The 15,499-nt window shown below is 38.8% G+C and overlaps 2 protein-coding genes, 1 long non-coding RNA gene and 10 other non-coding genes across 16 annotated transcripts; 5 read left to right on the plus strand and 8 right to left on the minus strand.

The window, feature by feature from the left end:
- Positions 1 to 1,563: 1,563 nt before the first annotated feature.
- LOC116922317 (E3 ubiquitin-protein ligase RNF14) lies at positions 1,564 to 4,210 on the minus strand. Of its 2 annotated transcripts, XM_045173386.1 has the most exons (9): positions 4,048 to 4,210; positions 3,652 to 3,939; positions 3,518 to 3,595; positions 3,151 to 3,450; positions 2,556 to 3,080; positions 2,380 to 2,485; positions 2,191 to 2,313; positions 1,948 to 2,120; positions 1,564 to 1,876 (listed from the first exon to the last, which is right to left on the minus strand). In XM_045173386.1, the coding sequence occupies exons 4-9, from the start codon at positions 3,436 to 3,438 to the stop codon at positions 1,640 to 1,642; spliced, it is 1,452 nt and encodes a 483-aa protein (XP_045029321.1). In that variant the 5' UTR covers positions 3,439 to 3,450; positions 3,518 to 3,595; positions 3,652 to 3,939; positions 4,048 to 4,210; the 3' UTR covers positions 1,564 to 1,639. The 2 variants fall into 2 exon arrangements, with proteins under 2 accessions (XP_045029321.1, XP_032784594.1); XM_032928703.2 differs by lacking the exon at positions 3,652 to 3,939.
- Positions 4,211 to 4,337: 127 nt separating this feature from the next.
- LOC123466502 lies at positions 4,338 to 6,274 on the plus strand. The gene is made up of 5 exons (XM_045173387.1): positions 4,338 to 4,498; positions 4,569 to 4,816; positions 4,876 to 5,045; positions 5,415 to 5,518; positions 5,615 to 6,274. Exons 1-5 carry the CDS (start codon positions 4,487 to 4,489, stop codon positions 6,215 to 6,217), a joined length of 1,137 nt encoding a protein of 378 aa, XP_045029322.1. The 5' UTR covers positions 4,338 to 4,486; the 3' UTR covers positions 6,218 to 6,274.
- On the minus strand, positions 6,240 to 8,311 carry LOC116922374. Of its 3 annotated transcripts, XR_006646477.1 has the most exons (7): positions 8,264 to 8,311; positions 8,072 to 8,202; positions 7,777 to 8,000; positions 7,561 to 7,712; positions 7,111 to 7,494; positions 6,560 to 7,037; positions 6,240 to 6,471 (listed from the first exon to the last, which is right to left on the minus strand). It is a non-coding gene; the product is annotated as an uncharacterized LOC116922374 (long non-coding RNA). The 3 variants fall into 3 exon arrangements; XR_006646476.1 differs by having other exon boundaries at positions 7,777 to 8,202; XR_006646479.1 differs by having other exon boundaries at positions 6,240 to 6,474; positions 7,777 to 8,202.
- A 3,058-nt stretch (positions 8,312 to 11,369) lies between these two features.
- Positions 11,370 to 11,441, plus strand: Trnae-cuc. The gene has a single exon. It is a non-coding gene; the product is annotated as a tRNA-Glu (tRNA).
- Positions 11,442 to 11,667: 226 nt separating this feature from the next.
- On the minus strand, positions 11,668 to 11,739 carry Trnag-ucc. The gene has a single exon. It is a non-coding gene; the product is annotated as a tRNA-Gly (tRNA).
- Positions 11,740 to 11,806: 67 nt separating this feature from the next.
- Positions 11,807 to 11,925, minus strand: Trnal-caa. Its single transcript has 2 exons — positions 11,888 to 11,925; positions 11,807 to 11,851 (listed from the first exon to the last, which is right to left on the minus strand). It is a non-coding gene; the product is annotated as a tRNA-Leu (tRNA).
- A 440-nt stretch (positions 11,926 to 12,365) lies between these two features.
- Positions 12,366 to 12,437, plus strand: Trnae-cuc. The gene has a single exon. It is a non-coding gene; the product is annotated as a tRNA-Glu (tRNA).
- A 226-nt stretch (positions 12,438 to 12,663) lies between these two features.
- On the minus strand, positions 12,664 to 12,735 carry Trnag-ucc. Its single transcript has one exon. It is a non-coding gene; the product is annotated as a tRNA-Gly (tRNA).
- A 67-nt stretch (positions 12,736 to 12,802) lies between these two features.
- Positions 12,803 to 12,921, minus strand: Trnal-caa. Its single transcript has 2 exons — positions 12,884 to 12,921; positions 12,803 to 12,847 (listed from the first exon to the last, which is right to left on the minus strand). It is a non-coding gene; the product is annotated as a tRNA-Leu (tRNA).
- Positions 12,922 to 13,361: 440 nt separating this feature from the next.
- On the plus strand, positions 13,362 to 13,433 carry Trnae-cuc. The gene has a single exon. It is a non-coding gene; the product is annotated as a tRNA-Glu (tRNA).
- A 1,480-nt stretch (positions 13,434 to 14,913) lies between these two features.
- On the plus strand, positions 14,914 to 14,991 carry Trnae-cuc. The gene has a single exon. It is a non-coding gene; the product is annotated as a tRNA-Glu (tRNA).
- Positions 14,992 to 15,217: 226 nt separating this feature from the next.
- Trnag-ucc lies at positions 15,218 to 15,289 on the minus strand. Its single transcript has one exon. It is a non-coding gene; the product is annotated as a tRNA-Gly (tRNA).
- Positions 15,290 to 15,356: 67 nt separating this feature from the next.
- Positions 15,357 to 15,475, minus strand: Trnal-caa. Its single transcript has 2 exons — positions 15,438 to 15,475; positions 15,357 to 15,401 (listed from the first exon to the last, which is right to left on the minus strand). It is a non-coding gene; the product is annotated as a tRNA-Leu (tRNA).
- Positions 15,476 to 15,499: the final 24 nt, after the last annotated feature.

Below are 15,499 nucleotides of genomic sequence, written 5' to 3' on the forward strand. Positions count from 1 at the left end.
TGGATAAAATTTTTCTTGCCAAATCCAACGCACTAAAAATTATTTATATATGTACAGTACCCGCAAAAAGTGTCCGAACGCGGGCCTTGTTTTGGACTTTTTTACATTGAGTCTTACGGCGGCGGGTACCTAGCGCGGACCGGGAAATCGGGCTCAAATATGTCAGCAAAGCAATTAAATTTTACAGTTTTGCTGACAAAATAACAAGCTATAGGGTACTAATTTTTTAATTTTTTTTCTAATAGGATTTGTTGACCAGCATGCTGGTCAACAAATAAACGAACACTGCCCCTAATTTCTATAGCGTCTTATGGCACCATGCCCTATTTATAGATATTTATTTCGTATGTAAGGAATCATTATGTACATAATACAATTATTCCGTTACATAAAGAACTCTTTCGTTAATATTCTGTGTTAATGGCTATAGTGTAATATCAATATTTAATTAAGGAGAATTTTTTTAAACAGGGAAGGTCATATCTTGTTACCCGACAAAACTAGTTTAATTTTTTTCCACCAGGGGCGATGTATTCGCCCAGTAGTTTTTTGACAGCTAACTATCTGTGGTGACAGCAGTCGCTATTTTTTGTAGACAAATCCTTGTCGAGTTTTTGAAAAGTGTTTCTCCTTTTGTCAAACAGATTCAGGTATTCATTTTAAATAGTATATAGTAAACAAAAAACCTTTTCGTTTGTAAAACCAGCGCCCCTGGTGGAAAAAAATTTAACTAGTTTTGTCGGGTAACAAGATATGACCTTCCCTGTTTAAAAAAATTCTCCTTAATTAAATATTGATATTACACTATAGCCATTAACATAGAATATTAACGAAAGAGTTCTTTATGTAACGGAATAATTGTATTATGTACATAATGATTCCTTACATACGAAATAAATATCTATAAATAGGGCATGGTGCCATAAGACGCTATAGAAATTAGGGGCAGTGTTCGTTTATTTGTTGACCAGCATGCTGGTCAACAAATCCTATTAGAAAAAAAATTAAAAAATTAGTACCCTATAGCTTGTTATTTTGTCAGCAAAACTGTAAAATTTAATTGCTTTGCTGACATATTTGAGCCCGATTTCCCGGTCCGCGCTAGGTACCCGCCGCCGTAAGACTCAATGTAAAAAAGTCCAAAACAAGGCCCGCGTTCGGACACTTTTTGCGGGTACTGTATACATAAAACTGCAATACAGTTGAGTCTTTTAATTTTGAAAAGCAAGGTGAGGAGTGATGATGAATGGCACACTAATTTTGACATAACCAACCTAAAATAAAAAATGTCCAAAACTCAACGACCCCCTCCCCCCAAAAAAAATAAAAATAACAATAAAACAATAAAAAAACAAACAAAAACAACTGTCATCGCGGACAGGCATCCGACAATCTTCCAGAATTGAAAGAAATGGAAAAGAATTAAAGATCTATCTCTAAAGATCCCAATAATTCCACTAATCTATCCCTTCCTAGTAAAAAAGTACGAAGCAAGAAATGTACAGAGGCTGAAAGATCATTTTCGATATACTCACCAAAATAACACCTCGAACTTGAAAAAACTTCCGATAATAAATTTATTCGAAAAGATTTTTCGGTAATGTTTTTGGTTTTACTGAATTTTAGATGCCAACAACGTTTACAGCATATTAATGAAATCTTCATCTTCGCTGAAATCATCATCAGTATCACCATTAATATTTATCCAATCAACTTCAACGGCATCATCTTGAACTAAACCCTCGAATAAATTACATCTAGCACTTGCATTAGAGAAGTGCAAATATGGGCATTTAGGATCCAGCTGAGTAAGGCACAGCCAACAAAAATAACTGCTGCAGCGAGGACATGACATTTTGTTGCAACCATCTTTTTTCTGGAGAAACAAATGCAACAGTAATGGCAGTAAATTATCACATTCATCTAATAAAACGGAATTAGTTTTACCTCAATAGGGGCGTTACAATGTGGGCACGGTTTGCTGTTCTCCCCAATCCAAGTCTCAGCCTGAATATCGTTTATCATTGATATTAGCTGTTTTTTTCCATATCGTTTTTCCATGTCAACTTTCGTCGAATCATCTCCGTTAGTATATGTTTCAAAGAGCTTCATTTTTTCCGCTGTACAGAGAAAACCCAATGGTTAGCTAAGTTTGAACGATTGCCAGTACGACAATGATGATGAACGAACTTGAACTCATTTTGCAAGGAGCAACTCCATGGTAGGTTGCCTTGCACATGAGACAAAAATGGAAGTTACAGTAGGGACAGGAAACTAGATTGCTTTCCGGATCGTACGACACGGGATATTGACCTGTACAGAAACACTATGCATATGAAGTATATAAGGAAAACGAAAGAAAACTCCATAAAAACTTACATTGTGGTCGCGGGCAATACGCAATGTTTATCATCGATGCTATAGTAGATTGCAAAAGCAAAGAATCGTATCGCTCGAAGGCATCAGGACTAATCAATTCTTTGATCTAGTTTGGAAGGTATTACAAATTTTCATTGCTTTTCTAACAATTAGCACTGTCGGTGTTAAATGCATACTTGACCAGGCGAAGGTTGTGACGTGCATTTGTCTTCGGGACAAATTAATCCGTTTACTGTTCCTTCGGTGATTTTGACTTCAAAATAGCTACTCATGCATTCTTTACAATATACATGACCACAGCTAGGAAACTGTATGCAATTCACACCCAACCTATGCTCAAAGCAAACTTTGCATGTGTGACTAGCCTTATCAAACACCAATTGTTCTGCTATCCTTTCATATTCACACAACACATCTAAGAGGTCTCCTTCATACTGGTTATCACAAACAGCTCTGGGATCCATTTTCATAACTAATCTTGACCCAGCAATAGCAGTTGGCAACTGTTGATAATCTGATGGACCACAAGACAGTCTAGAATTTTGACCTGTCATATAAACCCATGACAGGTCTAAGTAGCCGTGAATTTCAAGCCATTCTAAGGCTTCATACTGCAGTATTTGTATCCATTCAAAGAGCACAGCCTGTCCTTTCACATCATCCTCCCACTTCTGGTCAAGCTTTTGGCAAAGCTTTGAAAGCTGAAATACAAGACATGCTGATCAGTGTAAATGGTACTCATTTGAAAATAGAAAATAAAATGCAGAATACCTGATCTCGTCTCAGCCACTTACAAACTAATGTAAAGTTAGGTGGCTTTTCTGATGGATAGTTAACTGGGTAATTAAAATGCAATTCAATTGGAGAAAGATGTTGAACACGGAATTTGTGCAACTGTCCATCTTTATTTGCTTGAATGTCAAATGTTGCAGGAACTTCTGGCTTCACATATATGCAACCAACAGTTGGGTGACTGGAGTTGTTTACATGGATTTGAGTATCATCAAAAATACTTTTTAATGCCAAGATTTCATCGTTTTGGGCTTCAGAGTCTTCCATTTTGTACAAATACTGAATGGCACAAAAAACCATTTGATCTTGATAATGAAACACAGAAGAAAATTTTGTTTCTGAATACCTGGATTTAGCCAAACAGTCTTGCTAAGAAAATAGTTGATAAAAATATTTCCGTTTTAAGTTGAGATTGGAAACCAGTCTAAAAAAACAACGAAAACGTGTTTTAAGCACCCATGACAAATTATATTACTTTACCTTTCATAAAATGTAAAAAAAGATGGATCTTCCATACAATTCGTGTATCATAGAAAAGCTATTCTTATAACTGCTGAATGAAATCAAAACAAATTCTCTAGTGCAAAGTTACTGAATATAAACTTTTCACTTTTCAACCACAGAATGACGGAAACGCTAACGTAACAATTTGCCGTTGTGCCCGTAGGTAAAATCTATTTCCCCCCGGCAGCCGGTGGGCACTAGTGTCAAAATTGTCTATTTTCCACCGACAGCAAAAAGGGCGCTGCGCCCTTTGCGAAGCCTGTGCTGCACAGACAGACGAATTAAATGTGTATTTAAAACCTAAACTGTATTACTTAAAATCCTAATCAAATGTATTTTAACTATTAAGAAACACAAAGAAATTTGACTCACAGTTGTTATCTTATGTACTGGGTACTGCTTTTTATCGAAATTAAAATATCCAGTGAAATAACATTAAATAACAAGCAAGCTACTTGTTAAATAATTTTATTTTTTACTGGTCGTTTTCTTTTACTTGAAGCAGCGGTCAGTGTTGACTCTGCTTGAAGTAACAACTACTGTTTTTTCGACCTTTGGCTTGCTCAAGGCATCCCCTTTTTTTGCAAGGGGGGAATGCCATAGCCTCTGGCCATAGTGAACCAACCATGGTTCTATGACTCTGCTTTTAGGGTTTTGTGTCCCTAGACTGGCAACGTTCCAGGGTTCCCCCTTCTCAAAAAGTGGCAGCCCTGGGGACTACCCCTTTTGAACTGTTACATTAAGGTGTTTGAATTTTTATACCAAGATAGAAGTTTCAAAGTGTTCCTTGCAGCTGTCAGCAGATTTCAGGATGGAAATTGCGGTATTATTATCAATGTACACTATCTGTAATAAGAAAGTACCGACTTTTTTTTGTTTGCTTTCGATAATAGTTGATAAAAGGGTTTCTTTCTTTGAATGTGATCTCGCACGTGGTTTGTGCCTTAGACAGTTTGCCACCTTGTTCTGGTGGATCGTCTCTTTTAGGCTTAGATAAGTGGGATAGCAAGATTCTTCGTTGCTGTGAAGCTTCAGGTGACTGCCATGGCTATGCCTCTGATGTCATTACACTTAAAGTGGTTGATTCATTACAAAAGTTATTGAACACTACGCTACCCATTCCAAGGTCAAGATTCAAAAGGTAAGGAATCTGGTATAGAAATCATAGATGTGGTGTCTTTACATTATCTCTTTTCTAAGGAAATTTGATTCCAGTCAATCGGAAGAAGAGGAAAAAAGTGAAACTAGACAAGAAACTGTCCACATCCTTCCTAGCCATGCTAGTGCTGAAGTTGACTCTCCTGCCAGCCCATGCTGCCGTAGTACAGTTACAGTCTTATATCCAATCACTGGTCTTTCTGCCACCTCAAGCAAGTAGAATCTTACTAGTTTGCTTTCTTATAATCACGATTAAAACAGTGTTAATGTCAGAACTTGTTACTCTTTGGAAATTATGACCAAGTCATAATCCGATAGAAATCTCCTTTTAGTAACCTGGTAAACTTTGTCCCATTAGTCTATGAAGTCTATGAAGTCTGCTCTTTTACTTTTAATCACTTAATCCAAGGACATATAGACCGACACAACTTTTGAATGTTTCCCGCCCCGCTTCCTCTTAATCGATCGGGATCACGCAGCTGCGTCCTATTGATTATTTCAGCGTCTTGCCAAGAATAGCATGATACCGTTTGTTTATTCTTTATTTTATTTTTTCTCGATATCACTTCCATGTTCCATAGGGAAACGCGTGGCTATCGTCCAAATCAGACCTTTCAAACAACCAGTGGTGTATGACCGATGCTATGAAAGAAAATGCCGCATTTTACGCGGCAACTGCGTTCAAGTAAACACCGATTTCTCTTCAAAAATGGAATAGAGTTTTGCCTCGCCCACTGCATTCTTATAATCTAAAACTCGATTTCATTCCTATCTCGTCTAGGTTTATGCACCCCAGCCGTTGTACATTCTAACAACAGAGGGTGGCGAAATGGCTGCCAAACTCGATTTCATTCTGGTCGAAGCTGGTTGTCAGTGTCAGTCACGTCCCTTGGGCGAGAGCCCGATCTCCGGTACAATGGGAGTGGATGCGACAGTGCCCGAAGCATTACGTATTATCACAGGTGGTGACTTTGACGAAGATTATTTCACCATGTTGGCGGCCATCGATGCAGCATCTGCAATTGCCGGGCTCAATCAAGCGACAACTCGTCCTGCAGTCACTGTCACTACTACGTCCAATTTAGATGCTCCGATTATCGATCCGCAAGAAGTTGGCAACCCTACCACCGTCATTCACAGTACTACTATTCCCCTCGTCAGTTCGCAGACAGAGATGATAACAAGCTCATCCTCCCTTGAGTCGAGTCACGATCTTAGCAGCGAGAATGAGATCACGTCTCCTTCACCTCCCGAATTAATAACTATCACTGTACCACCCTTGCCCAAATTACCAGATCACGGCCATCCTATCCTGATCCTTCCTGGTCAATTTAATCCCCTATTACTCTTGCTAAAAAATTTCTCAGGTAGTCAGGTGCCTTGAAGAAAACGGAAATCAAGAAAAGTTATCTGAATAAAAGGCAGAAATTATTATTTTCAACAGTCTGGTGTAAATGCTGATATTGTCGCTAGTGTTATTCCGCCGGGTGTGGTCCATGGCCATTCAGATGACGCCTTTACTGCGAAGACGACAAGTCTGATGGCCTGCGGGAAACCCTATAGGCCAATAATTGGACATCAGAGTCTGGCTGCTCCGCGTTCTTCTCGTCGACTAACTGGAACACCCCTTGTCCCCTCCTGCTGGGAATGGAATCAAGAAAACAGGGGGAGTTGGTAAGAAGAGGGAGTCCTCATTTTCGCTCCGACATCGATTATCTGCACTGACCTGCTGAATGGACTTCTTTGTTCAACATCAATCTCAAAAGGAGGTGGAGCCACTTCGTGTTCCTCGTCTTCAAATAGGCGAATGGCCAAAACCTGAACTGGGGAACTCTGGGCACTCAAAAACTCGTCCGGAATTGAGGGCGGTTGTGGATGGAATTCGTACTCATACTCCTCATCTGTCGTCTTAGGTAGCGGAGAACGTGGAACCGATGGTTGAACTTCGACATTCGTAACAGGCACCTTCAATGGGATACTTTCGTGTGGATAGTCCTGCTCTAGTTGTGGGCCGTTAATCGTATAACCGCCTCTCCGGCTGCCCTGGAACGTTCGAAACGTAGTTTTGCCTCTACCAACTAAATCTCAAAGGCTGTTGCGTCCTGGACTTGATGAAGGGATTTGATCTTCGCCTGACACGGAATCGCTCGCCCCTTTTTCGTTCGGGCTGGGAGGTTCGACTTGTAATGCCTCTTGTTCGAGATCTGAGTGCAAATTGCGTTCGTAATTTATCGGGATTACCTTGGATAAGAATTCTATAAATAATGCATGCCATACCTTTAGATATGTCTTTGCCACCTAATTTAGGCCAATCCGGTTTAGATTTCAACTCCTTTTCAATCTTTTGATAAGTATGGCGTACTGGGCGAAGCCGACTGAGGCGCGGCCACACCCATTGGTATATCCACCCACGTATCAGGTATTTCAATCCAGACCGAATTTGATAAATATTTTTCCAACTTTTAAACTGCTTTTTTTCTCTAGTTACCTCCCTGCAGAAAGAGAAGAGACCACCGGCAAGACCCAATACAAGAATAACCACTGGTTATTCAGGATGAGGTGGAGTCTTGAAATTCATCCAATAAACGAATCCATCGTTGGTAATAAACATGACGCAAAGCAACAGGATAGTTGCCCCAAAGGCATAAATCATAAAGATTTCTGAAAATTTTTATGAGATTTAATTTATCGTTACATTTATTTGCTGTGCTGTTTTAAAAAAATTACTGTTGAAAAAACTGCTACGACTGAAGGGGGGACTCTGAGCGAAAACAAAAACCGCTACGATGGAGCCGATAGACATCAAATTGAAAAGAGTCGTTTCTTCATAGCTGGGATTCGGCGGATGCTTGCCCGGCTCAAAAACGTAAGGTTCAAACCTATCATTTTTAAGTCCTTTTATTTGAACAATCTCTTGGTAATAGTTTTCAAACTTGGACCTACCAGGGTTGAGCATGGCAATAGAACCAGCCAATTAGCAATACGATAGTTTGCCATGCCAAGAACGTGAAGAAAGAAAACAATGGCAAAATGGCCCACAGAAGCCGAAGAGGTCTTCGTGGATGGAGGTATTTTGGCGGCGAAGCGTAACCAATGGTGAAAAAGGGTACAATCGCAATGCCAAAATCCCAAATGAAATACTGGAAATCACTGGGAGTGGTCGATATCTTTAATGGGATAGATAAACAGAATTCTCTAAGCAGTACGTGCCGGTGATGGAAAAAATAAAAAATAATACCGAATAAAGCATCAGGATGCCAACGAAGAAGATGAAACAGATTCAAATTGCAAACTGGAAAGTACCGAAAGCTGCATCCAGGTTAGTTCTTCCCTCGCATATCAGCGGAGCTACGCAGCTGATATTGGTTTCTATAGCAATTATTGTAGATCTCGTTAATTGCCAAATTTCAGTATTTAATATCATTTGTACCTTGTGATGTAAAAGGAACGGCTACGGAAGCGGAAGCGTCTGCCATAGGGCATGCGGACAGTGGACCCCCGACACCAGCCCCCACCCCTACCCCGACACTAGCCCCCCGACACCAGCCCCCCCGACACCAGACCCCCTCGACACCAGCCCCCCCGACATTGTTCCCCCACTATTTGGAAAGGGGGGCTGGTGTTGCACAGGAACGCGACACCAGCCCCCAAAAAAATACGCAGGGGGCTGGTGTCGGTGAAGCACACGACACCAGCCCCCCCTCGTGAAATCCGTTCAAGTTAAGGGGGGCTGGTGTCGTGTGCTTCACCGACACCAGCCCCCCCCCCCCTTCTTTTTAAATTCGTTCAAGTTTACGAATAATATAAAGGATATCCTCTGCTGATATGTGTAGTTTTGTAAGCCTTTTAACAAGGCATGACGGTTCTTATGTCATCATTTTATTTCCCTGCACCCAGTGATTAGGATACTCAAGTTTTATTCGGGAAAATGGGGAATCGTATTTCAGTTCAACTAGCACATGAACTAGCAGAACTGCAGAAAAAATTAGAAAATTGATCAAGCGCTTATTAGGTTATTCATTCTTCAAAAACTTATTTGTTTCCATGCGAAATTAGTTCGCATCCTACTAAAAACTAAATTGTTCTGTAATCGAATTAATTTTTTGAAATATCTTTTATTTTTGTCCTGCAAGGTACAATTTTGATTAAACCAAGGTACAGTAATAAGATAAAAAAACAAACAAGAAGAGTCAGTAAATCGGGTTGGCGGTTGGTTAAAATGGGTTGTCGGCTCATCGGCTCTTTACACAGCCGTCCTTTATTTTGTAATATTCAGGAAGAGGCTGATAAGTGTTACACTTATTTACGTGTTGTGCTTGACTTTTGCTTATTTGTTTTTTAGGTAATATGAACGACAACCCAGCCAAGTGACTATAAATGTTCCCCTCCATATTGTGTCGATTTACTGACTCTTCTTGTTTGTTTTTTATCTCATTACTGTACCTTGGTTTAATCAAAATTGTACCTTACAGGACAAAAATAAAAGATATTTCAAAAAATTAATTCCATTACAGAACAATTTAGTTTTTAGTAGGATGCGAACTAATTTCGCATGGAAACAAATAAGTTTTTGAAGAATGAATAACCTTGAAATCATTTCTACCTTCGACGCATAGGGCCTACCTTTTGGCTCTATTACACTGACCGGTATCGGAATAAGGGTTGAAACGGTTAACAACTAACAAGCTCTGGGGTTAGATGGGATCCCTTCAGACACCACAGACTGTGGAAGATGCCTCCATGCCTTCTTAAAAGGCATATATCCCGGGGGCTCTTCAAAGACCACAGAAACGGGGGGAAACCCGGCAAGTTGGTAACACTGATTTTGATTGCTGTTTAGTACAAATATTTTCTATTTTTAATGGCCTAAATTCCATTTTTATTCGAAAATATATTCGTTTTTAGTTATTCGAATATTATTCGTATTCGCGAATAAAACATCCTTTTTTTTCCTTCTTTATTATTCGAATATTATTCGTATTCGCGAATGAAATGTCATTTTTATTCGTTATTCTTATTCGTTTGAACTGCTTATTCGTATTCGTTTACAAAACGAATAAAGTTTTTCCTTATTCGACAGAACACTGCCCTGAGGCTCCCACCCGAATCAATTCACGTAAAAACCGCAATTCGAGTTGAATTTGTTTTTACACAAGCCAATTCGAACTGAATATGAATTCCTTCACATTTTAAATGTCATAAATTTGCTTGAATGACGTTAAATAAAAAAAATGATGTTGAAATTCCTTGATTTTGGCCATACTTGCCATGAGCACGCTCACATTTTGAGCGAACTCAAACTCAAACTCAAAATTTTGAGCGGTGCTCAACTAAAAAAACGAGCTCCGCTCAACTCAACCATGAAGAACACCAGGAGTAGTAACTGGGTTACCTTTTGCATGGGAAAGCTTTGAGCTTCGCATGTTAAGCATCATAGATGGCGTTGCGGCTGTTCGGTCTGGAATTTGAAGGAAGAGAATAGGGGGAAACAAAGGTAGTCATTTTTAAGGCGCGTTTTGGCGTCTACCTGGTTGATCACGAATGAGGTTGAGTTGCGATCAACCGAATTTTTTGTGTCAACCTGGTTGAACTGAACCAATGTTTTGGCGACAACTGATATTTACACCCTTGGTTGAGGTTCAACTTTAACCGCCAGTCTATATAAGGCCGAGTTCTTCCATGGTCCTATAGCATGGTAGAACCAGAACCGAAGCAGACGACCCAGCCCCTTTTTCTTTGCCGAATAATAAAAAAAAAACTAGCAGACGTTATTATTATTTTTTTTTTCATTTTTCCTTGTCCACAATTTTTCTTGAAGACTGGCGGAAAAAAATAGAAGGGGTAAAATAAGGAACAAGAAAATAAAAGAATTAACAAAACTTTCGAACCTGATGCAGTAATCAGTTGGGCACACTAAATCGAGAATCGACAGCGTATAAATTATAAAATTAATAAATATTGACAGCACATAGCAGACAACCTAAGATGGAGAGAAGGGGAGAGGGGACACCACTGCAACATTTTATGAAAATTGAATTCAAGTGAAATGTAAACTTGGTTAGTCTGACTTCGACCAACCAAGTTGGAGAATGAAGAAGAAGAAGAAGAAGAAGAAGAAGAAGAAGAAGAAGAAGAAGAAGAAGAAGAAGAAGAAGAAGAAGAAGAAGAAGAAGAAGAAGAAGAAGAAGAAGAAGAAGAAGAAGAAGAAGAAGAAGAAGAAGAAGAAGAAGAAGAAGAAGACGGCTGCGGCGGCGGTGGCGGTGGCGGTGGCGGTGTATTCTACCGTCACACCGGGAACCAGACAATAGAAATTCAACAACATCTGGTCTCTTAAATGTCCGAGCATGGCTTTGTAAAGCAAAGCATGGGTTGTTGAAAAAGAAAAGGGTTAGTTTCAACTAAGCGTTTATCGTAAAAATTATTGATGCCAATCCCATATTGTCTAGTGGTTAGTTTTTATGGAGAGGTTTCCGGAAGGGAAAAATAAGATAAAGATAAAGAAAATAAGTGTTTATCGTAAAACGTATTAATGCTAATCCCATATTGTCTAGTGGTTAGGATACCTGGCTCTCACCCAGGAGGCCCGGGTTCAATTCCCGGTATGGGAATAAACATAAAAATTTGCCATGTATTGGGAACACATTAATTGCATACATCACATTCATCTCAATTAATACTTCATGTTTCTGACCTGGCCTACCTAGGAATCAGACATTTTCCTTGTAGTTTTTTCCATACTTAATTCATTCTTGCTCATGACTGTAATTTTAGACAACAGGTGGCGGACTTCACTCCTAAATATTCATGATTTTCCAAATTAGATAAATAATTTGTTGCGATGACCGAGAATCGAACTCGGGTCGATTGCTTGGAAGGCAACCATGCTAACCACTATACCACCATCGCTTGTTGTTATTGTAAGAGACTCGTTTGAAAAATCTACTCCGGAAGTACATCTTCCAAGAGAAAAACCTGTCAGGAGTGGGATTTGAACCCACGTCTTCATTGAAGACCAGAATTCTGATGCTTCTCTTGGAGAAGTAAGGTTTTTATCCTTGAGTCTGGCGCCTTAGACCGCTCGGCCATCCTGACTTATTTATATTATTTGTACCATAAGTAATAATTACGCTGTTCATCAACAAACTCAATAAAGCGCTTAACTTTTAATTAATAACGCTTTCCGACAGCAAAGCTTTTGCTTCAGCTATCAGAAGAAGGAGAAGAAGTAGAAGGAGAAGAAGAAGAAGACGGCTGCGGCGGCGGTGGCGGTGTATTCTACCGTCACACCGGGAACCAGACAATAGAAATTCAACAACATCTGGTCTCTTAAATGTCCGAGCATGGCTTTGTAAAGCAAAGCATGGGTTGTTGAAAAAGAAAAGGGTTAGTTTCAACTAAGCGTTTATCGTAAAAATTATTGATGCCAATCCCATATTGTCTAGTGGTTAGTTTTTATGGAGAGGTTTCCGGAAGGGAAAAATAAGATAAAGATAAAGAAAATAAGTGTTTATCGTAAAACGTATTAATGCTAATCCCATATTGTCTAGTGGTTAGGATACCTGGCTCTCACCCAGGAGGCCCGGGTTCAATTCCCGGTATGGGAATAAACATAAAAATTTGCCATGTATTGGGAACACATTAATTGCATATATCACATTCATCTCAATTAATACTTCATGTTTCTGACCTGGCCTACCTAGGAATCAGACATTTTCCTTGTAGTTTTTTCCATACTTAATTCATTCTTGCTCATGACTGTAATTTTAGACAACAGGTGGCGGACTTCACTCCTAAATATTCATGATTTTCCAAATTAGATAAATAATTTGTTGCGATGACCGAGAATCGAACTCGGGTCGATTGCTTGGAAGGCAACCATGCTAACCACTATACCACCATCGCTTGTTGTTATTGTAAGAGACTCGTTTGAAAAATCTACTCCGGAAGTACATCTTCCAAGAGAAAAACCTGTCAGGAGTGGGATTTGAACCCACGTCTTCATTGAAGACCAGAATTCTGATGCTTCTCTTGGAGAAGTAAGGTTTTTATCCTTGAGTCTGGCGCCTTAGACCGCTCGGCCATCCTGACTTATTTATATTATTTGTACCATAAGTAATAATTACGCTGTTCATCAACAAACTCAATAAAGCGCTTAACTTTTAATTAATAACGCTTTCCGACAGCAAAGCTTTTGCTTCAGCTATCAGAAGAAGGAGAAGAAGTAGAAGGAGAAGAAGAAGAAGACGGCTGCGGCGGCGGTGGCGGTGTATTCTACCGTCACACCGGGAACCAGACAATAGAAATTCAACAACATCTGGTCTCTTAAATATCCGAGCATGGCTTTGTAAAGCAAAGCATGGGTTGTTGAAAAAGAAAAGGGTTAGTTTCAACTAAGCGTTTATCGTAAAAATTATTGATGCCAATCCCATATTGTCTAGTGGTTAGTTTTTATGGAGAGGTTTCCGGAAGGGAAAAATAAGATAAAGATAAAGAAAATAAGTGTTTATCGTAAAACGTATTAATGCTAATCCCATATTGTCTAGTGGTTAGGATACCTGGCTCTCACCCAGGAGGCCCGGGTTCAATTCCCGGTATGGGAATAAACATATAAAATTTGCCATGTATTGGGAACACATTAATTGATACATCACCATTAATACTTCATGTTTCTGCCTGCTACCTGTCAGACATTTTTTTGTTTTTTTAATACTTAATTCATTCTTGCTCATTACCTAGGAATTTCAGACATTTTCTAGTTTTTTCCATACTTATTTTTATTTAGGACTTCACTCCTAAATATTCATGATTTTCCAAATTAGATAAATAATTTGTTGCGATGACCGAGAATCGAACTCGGGTCTTGTGGTGGCTTGATTGTTATTGTAAGAGAAAACTTTTATATTCCAAGAGAAAAACCTGTAGTAGATTAGAACCATTAAAAATTTAAAAATTTTTTGATTTAAAAATAATAATAAAAAAAAAAAAAAATAAATAAAAAAAAAAAAAAAAAAAAAAAAAAAACTTTTAATAAACTTAGTAAAAGAAGAGTGGAGGGAGAAAATGGGGTGTATTCTACCGTCACACCGGGAACAAGAAAAAAAAAATTAAACAACATCTGGTCTCTTAAATGTGAGATGGTTTGTAAAGCAAAGCATGGGTTGTTGAAAAGAAAGGGTTAGTTTCAACTAAGCGTTTATCGTAAAATTATTGATGCCAATCCCATATTGTCTAGTGGTTATTTTATGGAGACTGGTTTCCGGAGGAAAAAGATAAAGAAAAAAATATTCATAAGTGTTTATCGTCACAACGTATTAATGCTAATCCCATATTGTCTAGTGGTTAGAAAACTTGGCCCCCCCAGGGGGGCCGGGTTAATTCCTTTGAATAAACATAAAAATTTGCCATGTATTGGGAACACATTAATTGCATACATCACATTCATCTCAATTAATACTTCATGTTTCTGACCTGGCCTACCTAGGAATCAGACATTTTCCTTGTATTTTTTCCATACTTAATTCATTCTTGCTCATGACTGTAATTTTAGACAACGGTGCGGACTTCACTCCTAAATATTTATGATTTTCCAAATTAGATAAAATTTTTACCAATTCTTCCAAGAAATAATTGAATGGTGTGATTTGAACCATAACTCATATATCATGCACTTAATAATTACGCTGTTCATCAACAAACTCAATAAAGCGCTTTCCGACAGCTTTTATAAAACAAAGCTTTTGCTTCACCTATCAGAAGAAGGAGAAGAAGTAGAAGGAGAAGAAGAAGAAGACGGCTGCGGCGGCGGTGGCGGTGTATTCTACCGTCACACCGGGAACCAGACAATAGAAATTCAACAACATCTGGTCTCTTAAATGTCCGAGCATGGCTTTGTAAAGCAAAGCATGGGTTGTTGAAAAAAAAAGAAGGGTTAGTTTCAACTAAGCGTTTATCGTAAAAATTATTGATGCCAATCCCATATTGTCTAGTGGTTAGTTTTTATGGAGAGGTTTCCGGAAGGGAAAAAAAAATAAGATAAAGATAAAGAAAATAAGTGTTTATCGTAAAACGTATTAATGCTAATCCCATATTGTCTAGTGGTTATTTTAGTGATACCTGGCTCTCACCCAGGAGGCCCGGGTTCAATTCCCGGTATGGGAATAAACATAAAAATTTGCCATGTATTGGGAACACATTAATTGCATACATCACATTCATCTCAATTAATACTTCATGTTTCTGACCTGGCCTACCTAGGAATCAGACATTTTCCTTGTAGTTTTTTCCATACTTAATTCATTCTTGCTCATGACTGTAATTTTAGACAACAGGTGGCGGACTTCACTCCTAAATATTCATGATTTTCCAAATTAGATAAATAATTTGTTGCGATGACCGAGAATCGAACTCGGGTCGATTGCTTGGAAGGCAACCATGCTAACCACTATACCACCATCGCTTGTTGTTATTGTAAGAGACTCGTTTGAAAAATCTACTCCGGAAGTACATCTTCCAAGAGAAAAACCTGTCAGGAGTGGGATTTGAACCCACGTCTTCATTGAAGACCAGAATTCTGATGCTTCTCTTGGAGAAGTAAGGTTTTTATCCTTGAGTCTGGCGCCTTAGACCGCTCGGCCATCCTGACTTATTTATATTATTTGTACCATAA

Source organism: Daphnia magna, linkage group LG5, assembly GCF_020631705.1.
Source record: "Daphnia magna isolate NIES linkage group LG5, ASM2063170v1.1, whole genome shotgun sequence".
Classification (NCBI taxonomy): Eukaryota; Metazoa; Arthropoda; class Branchiopoda; order Diplostraca; family Daphniidae; genus Daphnia; species Daphnia magna.

Bases quoted from the DNA above. Each gene is read 5' to 3' on its own strand.
- LOC123466502 (XM_045173387.1), top strand. The intron at 4,817-4,875 runs GTAAGGAATCTG...CTCTTTTCTAAG, and splicing joins CCAAGGTCAAGATTCAAAAG to GAAATTTGATTCCAGTCAAT. The intron at 5,519-5,614 runs GTAAACACCGAT...TATCTCGTCTAG, and splicing joins TACGCGGCAACTGCGTTCAA to GTTTATGCACCCCAGCCGTT.
- LOC116922317 (XM_032928703.2), bottom strand. From the start codon at position 3,438: ATGGAAGACTCTGAAGCCCAAAACGATGAAATCTTGGCATTAAAAAGT. The intron at 3,081-3,150 runs GTATTCTGCATT...CTTGTATTTCAG, and splicing joins AGTGGCTGAGACGAGATCAG to CTTTCAAAGCTTTGCCAAAA. The intron at 1,877-1,947 runs GTAAAACTAATT...TTGTTTCTCCAG, and splicing joins ATTGTAACGCCCCTATTGAG to AAAAAAGATGGTTGCAACAA.